Here is a 14,155-nt window from a genome sequence, read left to right on the forward strand (position 1 = left end):
CTTGTTCCCTATGGAAACCATTTGTATCTGGAGTCTCTGACAGACAGATCTAAGGTCAGTATTCCCCAGTGCTGAATGAACCTAAAGTAGGACCAAAGTGAGCAGAATGGAAGGCACAGTAAGAATGGAAGCAAAACTAGTATGCATGGTGGAAAAGCTGAAAACGGAGTAAAATCCCATGACACTGATGGGCAGGATGGATCCAACACTGCAAGCAAGAAAGTGTGATCACCTGATCCCTGGAGAAAAATGCTGACTTTGATGGTGTGGGGGATTTTCTTGGTGCAGAGCTCAAGCCTGCTCTCCAGTTTCAGGGAAGTTTTCCCTTATGCCCTTGAAAAGATACAGGAATGCTTTCTTTGATTAAATTTTGTAGGAGCCCAGAGACAGATGGGCACCTTACTTAAGAGAGTAAGCCTGAGCTGCTTCCATCACCGCAAAACAAAGCATTTCTTTTCTTCTGCCTCCCTACCCTCCCCATGAGTGAGGGGTGCCTAGGAAACAGTGAAGAGAACTGTCCCCCTCACTCACCCTCTGCTCCAGGCCTCTCACCTGTGTGGGTGTGTGTCCTGTCCCTGTGCTCCACAATGACAATGAGGCTCTTGGGACAGCCTTCTTGATATTGGGCTTTCAAGCAAATCCAAAATGCGCTACTGTTCCTCGCCAAGAGTTAATAGATAAAATGACGTGAATGGTCCCATGATCAAGTCCCTGCCCATTTGCCTGAACTGACCTAACTCAGATCTCAGTTACTAATGAGTTCTGCTGCTCTCACCTGCAGGACGGCTGTGGATAGAGGCAAACTGAAGACACAGAAGGCAGTGGTGGCCCCTGTTCCATCCAAACTCAGTTTAACTCCGAGGAACAGTGGACAGAAGCTCTCAGGTTCACGCTGATGAATCTTAAGTGGGGTCTTGCTTGGGTATTCTCACAGTTTTATAACAAATGACTGTCTTTTTTCCTTAGGAGTTCATTTGCCTTAAAGGCTTTCAATTTTGCTTTGTTTTCAAAAAAAGAAAGTGTTAAATTTGGCTACTATTAAACAGCATATGTTTACAATACCAAAAGAGAAAAAAAATCCACAAAAGCCACTTCATTTTAAAATATCATATAAGAGATAGTTTCCAGAACTACGACATGCTATGTATAGCATCTGGTCTTTGTCGTAGTTTTCACTCTTAACCTCATGCCTTCCTTTCCCTTTGTCTCCTCAAAACAAATAATTTAAGTTTGCTTTTTTTTTTTAAACTGAGTTGAATTGAGATTGATGTGTTTTCACTGGAGTTTGTCTCTCTCAGCTTCCTGCACTTAGAACATGAACTAGAAACTTTTGTCTCCACTGAGAGGACAAAAAGTGTGAGATGCACAGTTGGATAACATGAGAAAATGACACAGGCTTTGGTCACCATGTGATGTGATCAGAAGCTTGAAATTTAACACTTCTCACTTGGTTCCAGTACTGAATGCCTGGTCTGCTCTGTGTTAAGAGATATGAAATGGTGTTTAATACTGTTTAAGACCTTGTGGGGAGATTTAATGATTTGTAATAAAAGATCGACTGCAGTCTGATAACTGCCCAGAAAAAAAAATGCAGATTATCAATATTAGGAATGAAAGAGGGAATTTCACTACAGATCCTACAAACATTAAAAAAACTTAAAAAATTTTTTTAAACCTTTTACTCTTTCAGCTTTTTGAGATATATTTTACATACAATAAAAATCACAACTTTGAAGGGAATATTGTGGACAACTTTATGCCAACAAACCTGAAAATTTTATTGTAATAGGCAAAAGACACAAATTACTAATGCTTATTCAAGAAAATTATACAACCTGAATAGCCCTACAACTGCTTTTAAAAATTGAACTTAGAGTTAAAATCATCCCAGAAAGAAAACTTTAACCCCACATGGCTTCACAAGTGAATTCTACCAAACACTGAAGGAGGAAATAATACCAGTTCTACACAGATTCTTCAGAACAGAGAAGGTAAGGGAGTACTTCCCAACTCGTTTAGTGAAGTTAGCATCACTGTAACACTAGACAGGACAAAATATTACAAGGAAGCTAAAAATAATATCCCTCACTAGCCCAGCCACAAAAATCTTCAACAAAATAATAGCAAATTATGTGAGCCCAGTATGAAAAGGATGGAACCATTATGACTGCTGAGAAAGGCAGTCTTTTAACCTCTGCCTTGGCGGCATAAGATTGGGCCTCAGGAGCATCTCCTCACCAAGAAGTAAAGAGTTTCAGACTGTACTTTGCTTATTGCTTTGGAATATTTTTCCCTCTTTCAGGCTCACAGTATGTTCCTTTTTTCTGCTTAACAGTGTGTGCCACCGGCCCCTGACCAGCCCCATATCTGGTTCACGTTGTGGGGAGACGGGGTCCTCCTGCTGCGGCACAAGTGGTGTGCATGCTGCTCTGGGCCACATCTCAACTGCTGGGAAGGACCCGCTGGCCATGGGAGCTTCAACACTAGTGAAACTGTCATTTTGCACTGTCACGTCCCTGTGTGAGTAAAGCTTGTTCCATCCAGTGCTTGACTATTTTGTGTTTTCCCTGGTGATGTCTAGACCAAGATGTAGTGAGCAGAAGTATTTGTATTCCTGATAATAGGTACCAGATGCTACTTGCGTGAGAATAACCAAGTGAAATTTAGCTCAGGAATACAATGCATGTAATTTACCATACTAACAGGCTGAAAAGGAAAAACCACATAATAATCTCAGCAAATACAACGGCAGCAACAACAAAAACTTGAGAAAACTCGTCACTTGTTCGTGATTAAAAAACAACAACAACAACAACTCTCAGATAGCTAGAAATGGATTTCAACCCAGTGAAAACTTTCTCCTCAAAAGCTAGAGCATACATTATACTTAAGGATGAAAGATCAAAATGATTTCCCACTGAAATCAGGAACAATAGGGACTTTCCTGGCTGTCTAGTGATTAGCACCCCAAGCTGCCACTGGTCAGAGAACTAAGATCCCACATGACATGGTGCAGCTGAAAAAATCAGGAATAAGGCAAGGATTGTTACTCCTGTAACTTTTATTTGCTACTATGCATGAGGGTCTATCCCATACAATAAAGTAAGAAATAGAAATAAAAGGCATGCAGTTGGGGAAGAAAGCATTAAAATTGTTTCTACTTACCTGTGATATAATAGTTTATATAGAAAATGTTAAGAAATCTAAAAAATGGCTGCTAGCATAAGTCAATTTAGCAAGGTTGCAGGTTTAAAAGGCAACCTAAAAATCAAACATATCTCCATATCCTTGTAACAAACAATTGGACAACAAAAGTTTATTTAAAGTAATAATTAAAGAAGGATTAAATATATAAAATACTTAAAGGTAAATTTAACAAAATGTGTGCAAGTCCTTTATACTGAAAACTATAAAATATTGAGAGAAATTAATAAAGACCTAAGTAAATGTAGAGATAAACTGTGTTCATGGAGCAGAAGACTCAATATTGCTAACATATCAGTTATGCTCAAATTAATCTACAGGTTCGGTACGATTCCAATCAAAATCATATGGTCAACATTACTAAGAAGACCGCTGATAGCACCAAGGTTTGGTGAAGGGACAGCGTGTAGGGAAGTTTAATTCATAGCTCAGGGGAATGCAGGATGGTATAGCCACTGTGGAAGACAACTGGTCAGCTTCTTATAAAATTAAATATAAACTTAAGACAAAACCTAAAAATTCCACTCCAAGAAAAATTAAAACACACCTTCACAAAAGACTTGTGCATGAATGTTAATTCATAACAACTCCATATGGACAAACTAAAGTCCATCATTTTACGAATGATAAACAAATTTTGGTGGAATTTTTATTAACAATAAAAACAAAGCATTGTCAAGTGAAAGAAACCAAACATGAAAGACAATATACTTTATGACGGCAAGTATCTGAAATTTTATGCCAAAACTATAGCAAGAGAAAGCAGATGAGCAGTTCTGTAGGGCCTCGAGTGGAGCAGAGCATTGCTGAAAAGGGGGAACTTTGGGGGGTGTTTCGGAGAAGGCAATGGCACCCCACTCCAGTACTCTTGCCTGGAAAATCCCATGGATGGAGGAGCCTGGTAGGCTGCAGTCCATGGGGCCTTGAAGAGTCGGACATGACTGAGTGACTTCACTTTCACTTTTCACTTTTATGCATTGGAGAAGGAAATGGCAACCCACTCCAGTGTTCTTGCCTGGAGAATCCCAGGGATGGGGTCGCAGAGTCGGACACGACTGAAGTGACTTAGCAGGGGGGTGTTTGGACTATACCTGTATTGTGCTGTGGTGGTGACTCATACCAATGTGTACAGTTGTCTAAAGTCATTGAGTCAAACACTTAAAATCAGTGATTGTTATTGCACATAAATTGTATCTCAATAAAAATGGGCACAAAAAGCTAAGCATATATATTATATTACTCATGATCAAATAAAATCCACACTCAAGTGCATCAGTGCACAAGCATAAGAAAGTTCACAACAACTTTATTCATAATATCCCAAACTAGAAAGAATCAAATGCTCATCATCAGTAATGTGGATAAACTGTGGCACATTCACACAATGCTTAGTACCAGCTTTGACAGAGATAAACTATAGACACAACAACAGACATCAAGTTGGACGAAAGAAACAAGATGTGCAACAATCAGGCTCTATGATTCCACTTGTATAATTAAAAAAAAAAAGGGCAAACCCAAACTAAAGTGTTCAGGGATGTATACTTAGGTGATTAAAGTACAAATAAACACAAGGAAGCAGTTCAGTGAAGTCAGCAAGAACTTCGGGGAAGGGTGAGGTGAGCTGCATCCTTGAGTCTGCAGTGTTCTGTTTCCTGATTTGGTGGCAAGGACACAGATGCTCATTTATGTCATTAAACTGTTACATGCATGTCTTATGGGTTTTTCTGTGGCTCTATTATATTTTATAAGACAAAAACTTACAAAACAATAAGGTACATTCTGTGTCTCCAAGAATTCACAGGCTCTGATTTTGTGAGACTGAGTTCTTCAGATTAACCATCACCTGTGCAGAGATGGCTGTACTTATACATGAAGATCTATACTGATCATTCCCTAAAAAGCGGGGGCTTAGAATCAATAATGAAAGAAAAATTTGAGCAGTTAGCCAGTTAAAAAGATAAAGGATGAAATAGTGGAAGGTAAAATGAAAAACAAATTAGAAAAAATAATTAGAATCAGCCAAATTAATTAAAGTAAACACTGTAGGAAATTGGATTTTAAATGCTAATAAATATGTAAATATTAAAATGCAATTTAACGTTAATAGGGAAAACATTCTTCACTTGACACATGATTACTGCTATAATAAAAAAAACACATGATGTTTTAAAAACATTGTCCTCTCTGGTTCTCTGTTTTTAGAATGTGACAGTGACATGTCCCACACAGAGGCGCCACAAGGGTCCCTGTGAATTCGCTTGGCGTGTGGTAGGCTTTGTGATTCTTAAAATCACTCCTTGCCACCCAGCCCTCCCCATGTAGAGTCATTTCTCAAGAGGGTGCTACTTCTTTCTGGCATGAGCTCCCCGCCTCAGAGCTCACCACGGCCCTCAAGTTACCCCCTGGACCCCGCTGTGCCAGGGGCTGGGGGAGGGGGACAAGCTTCACAGGTGAGCCTGTTGGGGGCTGGGGGAGAGGACTCTGCCAGAAAGCAGGGGAGGGCTTCTCTGGTGGCTCAGTGGTAAAGAATCCACCTGCCAATGCAGGGGACATGGGTTTGAGTCCTGGTCTGGGAAGATCCTACACACCTCGGGACAACACAGCCCATGAGCCACAACTACCAAGCCTGAGCCTCAACTGTTGAAGCCCATGAGCCCTAGGGCCCATGCTCTGCAACCTGAAAACCATGACAGTGAGAAGCCCAAACACCACAACTAGAGAGCAGGCCCCACTTGCCACAACTGGAGAAAGCCCACGAGCCGCAACAAAGACCCAGCACAGCCATTTAAAAAAAAGCAGTGGAATTAACTTTCAAACTATGCACGGTTGCAGAGGTGAGAGTGGGGCGGTTACAGGGTCCCTGGGAGCTCTGTGTGGCAGGGACTGTAGACTGCTGTCCCCTCCTCCTGCAGACACAGAGGGGAGACAGACACACTCATCAAGATAGCTGACCATTGTCTGCGTTCCGGCGGAGCAGCCAAAAAAGAGATGGCCGGCCACCTGCCGGGTGCCAGGTGGTGGGGCGGGAGCCCGAGAGTGTGTTCGACAAGCACCGTGATGGGGCAGGACCCTCCACCTGCCCCGACCCCTACTTGTTTCCAGCCCCCAGCCCAGTCTTCTCACTGCAGTGCGTCTAGAACACCCCATGGTGCCCAGGCCTTTCTAAGTTCTCCTCACCCTCTGGACCAAGTCCGAACTTGCACAGCTCAAGGCCCTTCATGACAGGACACCTGCTGGTCACTCTGCCTGCAGGGCTCCACATGCTCTGCTTCTGGCTCCTGGCTAGAGTGCCTTCCCTCACTGCAGCAGGGAGATGGGTCCTCGCTGTCCTGCGGACCTGGTCTGTGTCACCTGGCTCTTTCTCCTTGTGAGCAAAACTGGACTGACATTAGATGCTGTCACAGGACAGAGCAACCCCAGGTTGGCGGCAGCCCACCCATTCATTCATCTGCTCACTTGTCCATTCCACACGGCCAGGACGGGGCCTGATGGGGAGTCCTGATGGGGAGGGGGTGGGGACAAGCTGGACATGGATCCTGCTTGCACTGAGCCTCCAATATGATCGGGAAGACACATTTAGACCACTGGGAGATCCTGCCTGTTATGGGAGACCTTTGGCCAAGAGCTGAGGGGCAGGGAGGCAGTGGGGTGCAGGGAGGTGGGGGTGTAGGGAGGAGGGGTGCAGGAAGGAGGGGGTGCAGGGGGGTGGGGACTAGGGAGGTGGGCAGAGTCTGGGTTTGGTGTGGAAAACCTCTGTGAGGATAGCAGAGCCACCTGCCTCAGGGTTCATTGCCAGGACTAAACAGGAAAGCCTTTGGAAGCACTCTTTACACTGTTGAAAGGACAGTGGGCACCCAACAGAAGTTAGGGCAATAAAGGAGCTGAAGCTAAGGTCTAAGAAAGGGGACAGCAGAAGCTAGGTGAGGGTGTGGCCTGGGGAACATAAAGCAGAAAAGGGAACAGCATATGCCAAGGGCTTGCTTTGGTAAGACGCACCACTCATTTAAGGAACAGAGCAGTGGTCAGGGGTTGAGTGAACGGCTGGCAGAAGCAGGCTCTGGAGGAGAGAGGAGGTAAGATCCTGGAGAAATCCTAAACCAGGAGCCTGCCTGCCTCGGACTTGAGAGGCTGCTGCACAGCCGCCCGCAGCGCACCCAGGCCGACTCAGGCCTCCATCCAGGCCGGGCTCAGGACCAGCCAAGGCAGCTCACTTCCTCCGGCAAAGCCTCATCAATCTGGCTGCCGCAGCATCGCATAGGGAATGGAGAAGCCTCTCCATCCTCCACGGAGGTGGCTGCAAACCTCGTCTCCCTGGAAACAGAAATAATCATTGGAAGTCAGCTCATGGCAACTCCGCTCACACGCGTGGGTGCCACGATTATTATACAAGCTGATTTACACACTGTCCTTTAAAACCTATACCCCATAAATGTGAAAGAAGGCTCACTATCCCTACTTTTCTGGCAAGTCGTCATGCATGAGGAGAGGACTGAACGAGGAGGTTCAGCTGATGCTCTAAAATCTGCACTTCCTGCTAAAAATACAGCGAAACCTGCTCCTTCTCCGCGCAGCCACCGCCGTTCACGTCCGTCCCACGCAAATGTCCAGAGAGACGCACGAAAGGCCTTCACATATATTCACTGGGCAGATGGTTTCCGTGAAACGTGGGCGAGGGTCCCCTTGCGCGGGCTGCCTGGCGAATGTGGGTGAGGCTTCCTCCAGACGCGAGGGCCCTCTGGGGGCTGGTGCCCCTGCTCACCGGGCACCGCCGGACACTGTGCAGGAGAGGGCCCGACGCTGTGAGCTCTGCGGGATGCCTCCACGGGCCAGAACTTGCCGAGCGGGCGGCAGGAACTGGGGTGTGTTCTCAAAGCACCCCTGCATCTCCCCCGGCCCCTCCTCCCGCATCTCGTTCCCTAGCTGCTGCACCGCCCGCTTCCCCGGGATCCAGCGCGAAGTTATTTAACGCTGTAATTAGCCGGCAGGGTGAGTCATCGGTCCCCGGGCCTCGCTGCAGCAGCGGCAGAGCCGGTGTGGAAAGAACCGAGGGCGCTCGGCGCGGTGGGACCTCAGAGGGCTTGTCGGAGACGCGCTCCCAGGCCTCGTTTCAGCAGGCTGGGTGCCCGAGAGAGGCCCGGGCAAGGCCATCTCCACGCTCTGCTCGGCCCCACACCTTCCTCTCCCACCGAGAGCGCCGCGTCGGTCGGAAGGAGGCGATTTACCCTCCCCCCGCGCCGCACCCCCAGTCTCCCGCTTTGCTCTCAGGCCCTGAACCGCCTTCGGATGAATTAACTCACTCGCACCCGCATTTGCGGGGTAGTCCCGCATGATCCCTGAGAAAGGCTCGGACGAGACTCCTTCAGGGCTCCCCGAGGCCTCATCCCCCGCCCCCCGCACTGGGACCCGCGCTCCCCGGAGGCGCCCGAGGGTCCCGGCACCCGAGCGCCTCCTCCGAGCCCTCCCCTCCGCCCCGCAGCCGGACTCCCGCCCTCCTCCCGCGAGTAGTCAGCTCACTCCTTCCCCGGCTCCTCTCTTCCCTTCCCTCCTGCCCGCCGCCCCCGCACACAAACCCCTGCTCGGGGGTGGGGGGGGGGTCTTCCTTCTTCCCTTAGCCCCGGACTCGCCCCACCCCGCCCACACTCAGGCTTTCCCCGTAGCCCTCAGCACGAGGGTCCTCTCTTCCCGCACTCCAGGCCAACTTCTTCAGGCTTCCTGATCTCTGACAGGCAGGGGGCGGGGAGTGAGACCCCAGCCCCGTGGCCCGCGCAGCGCGCCCACTGAGGCCCGAGAGGTGGGAGGCGCTGGGGGTGGGGCCTGGGGGCGTCAGGGGCGGGCGCCCAGGGGTGGGGAGCGGCGTGCCCAGAGAGGCCGGGGCGCTACTCGGGGGAAGAAGGCGGAGAGACGCGGCGCGGGGGGCTTCTCCTTGGCGGGGTGGCCGAGGGGTGTCCTAGGGGCGACGCGGGTTGGGGGGGCGGGGGAGGGCGGTGCCTGGGCCGGGCGCGCTGGGCCGCGGGCGGTGGGGGGAGCTGAGCGTCCTGGGAGGGGCGCCGCGGGCTGGGGAGGGGGCGCGCGCGCCCTGCGGTCCTCCGCGCCGCATCGGTTCCCTGCGCGGGGCCGCGGCGGCGGCGGCGGCGGGAGGTGGAGGATGCGGGCTCCGACTGCGGCGGCGGCGGCGGCGGCGGCGCGGGCCCGGGAGGACGCGGGAGGATGAGGAGGAGGCCGGCGGTCCGGCCGCGCGGCGCCGGGAGGAGGCGCAGGCGGCGGGGGCGGCGGCGGGCGGCGGCGGGCGCGCGGGGTGCGGGCCGGCTCGGGCGCGGAGGATGAAGTGGAGCGTCCGCGGGGCCTGCGCCGCGCTCTCCTCCTGCCTCCTGCTCGCCTGCGCGCTCAGCGCCGCCGCCGTCGGCCTCAAGTGCTTCTCGCTGGGCTCGGAGCTGCGCGGGGAGCCGTTCCGGCTGGGGGCGGCCGCCGGCGCCTTCTATTCGGGGCTGCTGCTGGCTGCCGGCCTCTCGCTGCTCGGCGCCGCCCTGCTCTGCTGCGGGCCCCGGGACGCGCCCCTCGCGGGGCCGGGCCCGGGCCCGGGGCTTGGGGTCGCTGCCGGCCCCGCGGGGGCTGCGGAGGCCGCGCCGGGCCACCCGGGGGGCGCCGCCGGACCCTCGGGGCCGGTGAGCAGCCAGAACCTGCTCCTGCTCGGCGTCCTCGTCTTCATGCTCGGGGTCCTCAGCGCCTTCGCGGGCGCCGTGATCGACGGCGACACCGTGTCCCTGGTGGAGCGCAAGTATTCCCACTACTGCCTGCCGCCGCGCGCGCCGGCCGCGGCCCCCGGCCCGGCCCCGGGCCCTGCGGCCGCCGGCCCCGGCCCGGCCGCCGGCCCCGGCCCGGCCCCCGGCGCGCAGCGCGCCCGCGGCACCCTGGACAGCGCCACCTCCGCCAAGTGCCGCCAGCTGAAGGACTACCAGCGCGGCCTGGTGCTCTCCACCGTCTTCAACTCGCTCGAGTGCCTCCTAGGCCTGCTCAGCCTCCTGCTGGTCAAGAACTACAAGTCGTCGCAGGCCCGGCGCGGCCGGCGCGGCCGGCGGAAGGGAGGCCGGGCCCTGGCGCGGCCCCGCGGCGGCCCGGGGCTCCGCGCGCAGCCGCCCGCTTCCCGGGCGCGGCGGGGCCGGCGGGGCCGGCGGGGGCGGAGGCTGCAGCCGCGGCCCAGCGAGGCTTCCATCCTGTCTCCGGAGGAGTCGGACTTCGCCGCCCCGGGGGACTGCGCGGGCTTCGCGACGCACCACGCGGTCTCCTACATCAACGTGGGCGTCTTCCACGCGTTTGACGAAGCGGGCGTGGAGGTGTGCTGTGGGGGGCACCCGTCTGTGGAGCTGCCGGGGTACGCGCCCTCGGACCCCGACCTTAACGCCTCCTACCCCTACTGCTGCCGCCCGCCTTGCGAGGCGGCGCGCCCCTGGGAGCCGGGCCAGGCCTGCTGAGCCCCTGGGCCTGTGCGGACGACCGTGCCCGTCTCCCTGCCCTGCCGCGGCGGCGAGGGAGGTGGGGAGTTGGCGGGGCGCAAAGCCAAGCCCCTCCGTGGCGCCGCAGCTTCAGGGGCGGTCTGGCCCCAGCGCCTCTGGGGGCTCCCCGCCGCGAGACTGGTCCTCCAGTACTATTATTTCTGTGTTTGGGAGGTTTCTCTTCTTTTCTGTGTCTGCTCGTATCCGGACTCCATTTTAAAGTTTACAATAAATGTTTTGGGGTTGGCTCGCCCCCATCGCACTTCTCTTTGGCAAGTCCGTTCCCTGGGCGCCCCCGAGGCCCAGGCCCGGGTGAAACCTCACCCAGCGAGCGGAAAGAACGCTGACTGAGAGGACAGAAAGACGGAGCGGCTGATACTGTCGGAATGGAAGACGTGAAGAAGCACCCACAGCAACACTTTGTACACGGATGTGCCTGCTTTTGTTGATAACTTTCTTACTGTAAAGCTCTCCATAAACAGTGAAAATGTTTGGTAAATTTATTGCAATTTAAAATTGGTGAGTTCCTTTATTAAATTAATTGCTATGTTATTGGAGATATTCATCAAATTGGGGTTAGAGAATGTCGACACACAAATCAATTTTGGGGGAAAATGAATTTGGTCTGACAGATGTGAGTTTGAACAGTTGTATTATGCTAGCTGGTTGGCTAAATCCAACCTCTTTCTGAGGCTAACTTTCTGTGTGTATATCAGGTCCCATACATTTCTTTCTCTGGAAACTGGAGATTGGGTTTTTATGGCAAAACTGAGCTTATTTTGGTTAATACATATGAACAATCCAATCCTATTTTGGAAATCACAGTCATAGTTTTTCTGGCAAAGATTATTATCCTGTTGGTTAATTCAGTAATCTGGTAATTTTGGATATTATAGCATTTCATTTGAAATATACCCCTTAAATAGCCTTAATTGATGTGAAGGTCATACTTTTAAATCACTAGGATACACGTGTGTGCCTATTTAAACTCAACGTGAAGTCTTCCGAATGATGGTGAAATGTGTTTCTGCCCAGTCCTTTGGTTCTGACTGGGATCCAGGTAAGCTCTGGATCTTGGGGAAAGGCGATCCAACTACCATGTGCTGGAATTGTGGTGCCGGGCAGGTGTGCTGCTAATTCTGAATGTGCTGTAAGCAGAGTCCCATGCTGACCCAAAGGGTGTGACCCTCCTGCAGAAGGGGTTGAGGACACACTCTGTGCTCTGCTAGGGTGAGCGCAGCACGGGACACTCGAGGCGAGAAAAGCCAAGGGAATAATGTGTGATCTCTCTGGAGTGTGTAGGGGTCCACTTCTAATTGTGGAAAAGCAGCCAGGTGCTGGCTCTGGGATGAGACCAGCTGACCCACCCAAAGCCAGAGTTCCTCTGTACCTAGGTGACTGAGTCCAGCACCTAACCATGACCAGCAAGGCCACCCAGTTGCAGCAGAGGCTGCTAGAGAGGAGAGGCCCGCTATCCACGCAGAGAAGCGGAGACCTACCGTCATTCAGTGGAGGTGGCAAAGTTGTTATGCTGATGCTTGGACAATTACTTAGAAACTTGGGGATTCTGATCTAAGGGGCCTTAGGCAGTGTCTTCTCCTTGTTATGTTGATGCCATCCGAGAAAAATGAATCATTCCGGGTCAATCTCCCAGGTCCTCATACCCAGACCTCTTCAGATAGTGGTCCATATTAGGCTTTCAGATTCAGTGAGGCTGAGAGCCTAGCCCAACTAGTTCCCCTGCTGGTCCTTATCACCTGACCAGCACCCCCCCCCCCCATCGCCCCCACACCACCAGCCCACTGGCCATCAGCCTAAGCAGAAAAAGTGATAAGTGGCAGCAAAAGAGACTTTTGATAAAGCTTTCCCCCATCTACCTAGATCAAATCAATAAGGCAGGGCTGCTCTCCACTCATGGAGCACAGACCTCAGGGGCAGCTGCAAGGCTGACTTCCCAGAACCACATGTGGAGGTAGTCAAGCCAGGGTGCGCCCAGTGAGTGGGCACATGGTGAGCTCTTGTGGAAGGCTGCTGTGCAGGGACCACTGGAATGGAGCAAACTCTTGAGCAGCGCGGACATCTGATGTTAGACCTTCCTGTATCCTTCCTGTTTCCTGAGGTTCTGTCTTACACAGTTTGTCATTCAAACATGCAGGCAAAATCAATGACCTCTCTCAAGTTTCAGACTTTTCTTGGGATGGGACAGAAGGCAGAATGGGATGGGGCAGCAGAGGGCATCTGGGGACACAGAGGTTTCCCCCTGTCAAATGTACGTGTGACCAGGAAGCTAGATGGAATTTTAAAATATGTGTTTCTAACTCCAGAATATGGTTAAGTCCACTTTATAGAGGCCGATATAATGATATGAGATACCAGGGTTTTATTTTTTAAAGTTTGCTAAAGAAATAAAATCTCCAATATCCCTTCACTCAAATTGTTCTGAAGACCAGCACTCAGGGAGGCAGTGGAGAGTCACCACCTCACTTCCTTCTAACTTCTTGTGATGGCTCCAGAGTCCTGGGAGGTCAGCCAGCTCATTCATGCTTTTTCTCCTTTTTGAAAATTTACGTTAGTTGTTTAGAATTGATTCTAATGCTCCTTGGAAAATAATGCCAGCTCTTGGAGCATTCTTAAAATATGGGTCTTATTCTACTTTTCAGAATAATAATAAACTCTTGGCCTGGTGGAGGCCAAACCAAGAGTTTATATCATAATGAAATACCAAAATTAAATAAACACATCTTTGTGTTTTTACTTTGTTTAATGCTGAGTTTGTAAGTTATTTTAAACATAGTTTGTTTACATTTAAAATAATGACTTAATTAATAACACATGACACAGTCACCAAAAAAACCTGTGTTTTCTTAATGTTGATGAACAAGCGCTCCCAAGGTGCCAGGGCTCACATGCCATCCTCAGGCAGAGGAGGTGCTCTTGGCCACACAAATCTCGACTACAAAACTGAGTTTTTGACTGATATAATTAAGCAATCATTTTATTTAAAAAATTAGTCAGATGGTGCTTGTGGTGAAGATCAAACTGCTGGTTATCGATGTTTTTACTCTTGGCTAGTGTCATGATGCCATGCAGGTGGGAACCTCAAATATGTGCAAATGCACACACACGCACACACGTGTGCATGCATACATGTGCATGCAGTGCACACTTGTGTACACAAAACCACATGTGCACATGTGTGCATGTGTGTGGGTATGTGTATATGCACATACATATGATTATACATGCAGGAATACATTTGTGACAGATGTGTGCACATATGAGCATGTGCACACATTACATGAGTGTGTCAGCACATAGGAATGCACACAAATGAACACATGCATCTACATGTGAACACACATATACCTGTGTTTACACTCCCAGATATAACATGTTTGCAAACACATGCACCAGTGCATGAACACACACACACACACACACAGACACACAGACACACT

At 50.9% G+C, this 14,155-nt stretch overlaps 1 protein-coding gene across 1 annotated transcript; it reads left to right on the forward strand.

Annotated features, from left to right (window-relative positions):
- The first annotated feature begins 9,401 nt into the window (after positions 1 to 9,401).
- Positions 9,402 to 12,579, forward strand: TMEM271 (transmembrane protein 271). The gene has a single exon (XM_043448464.1). The coding sequence runs from the start codon at positions 9,528 to 9,530 to the stop codon at positions 10,674 to 10,676; it is 1,149 nt and encodes a 382-aa protein (XP_043304399.1). The 5' UTR covers positions 9,402 to 9,527; the 3' UTR covers positions 10,677 to 12,579.
- Positions 12,580 to 14,155: the final 1,576 nt, after the last annotated feature.

This window comes from Cervus canadensis, chromosome 26 (genome assembly GCF_019320065.1).
Source record: "Cervus canadensis isolate Bull #8, Minnesota chromosome 26, ASM1932006v1, whole genome shotgun sequence".
In the NCBI taxonomy this organism is placed as follows: domain Eukaryota; kingdom Metazoa; phylum Chordata; class Mammalia; order Artiodactyla; family Cervidae; genus Cervus; species Cervus canadensis.

Excerpts from the sequence above, each read along its gene's own strand:
- TMEM271 (XM_043448464.1), top strand. The coding sequence starts at position 9,528 with ATGAAGTGGAGCGTCCGCGGGGCCTGCGCCGCGCTCTCCTCCTGCCTC.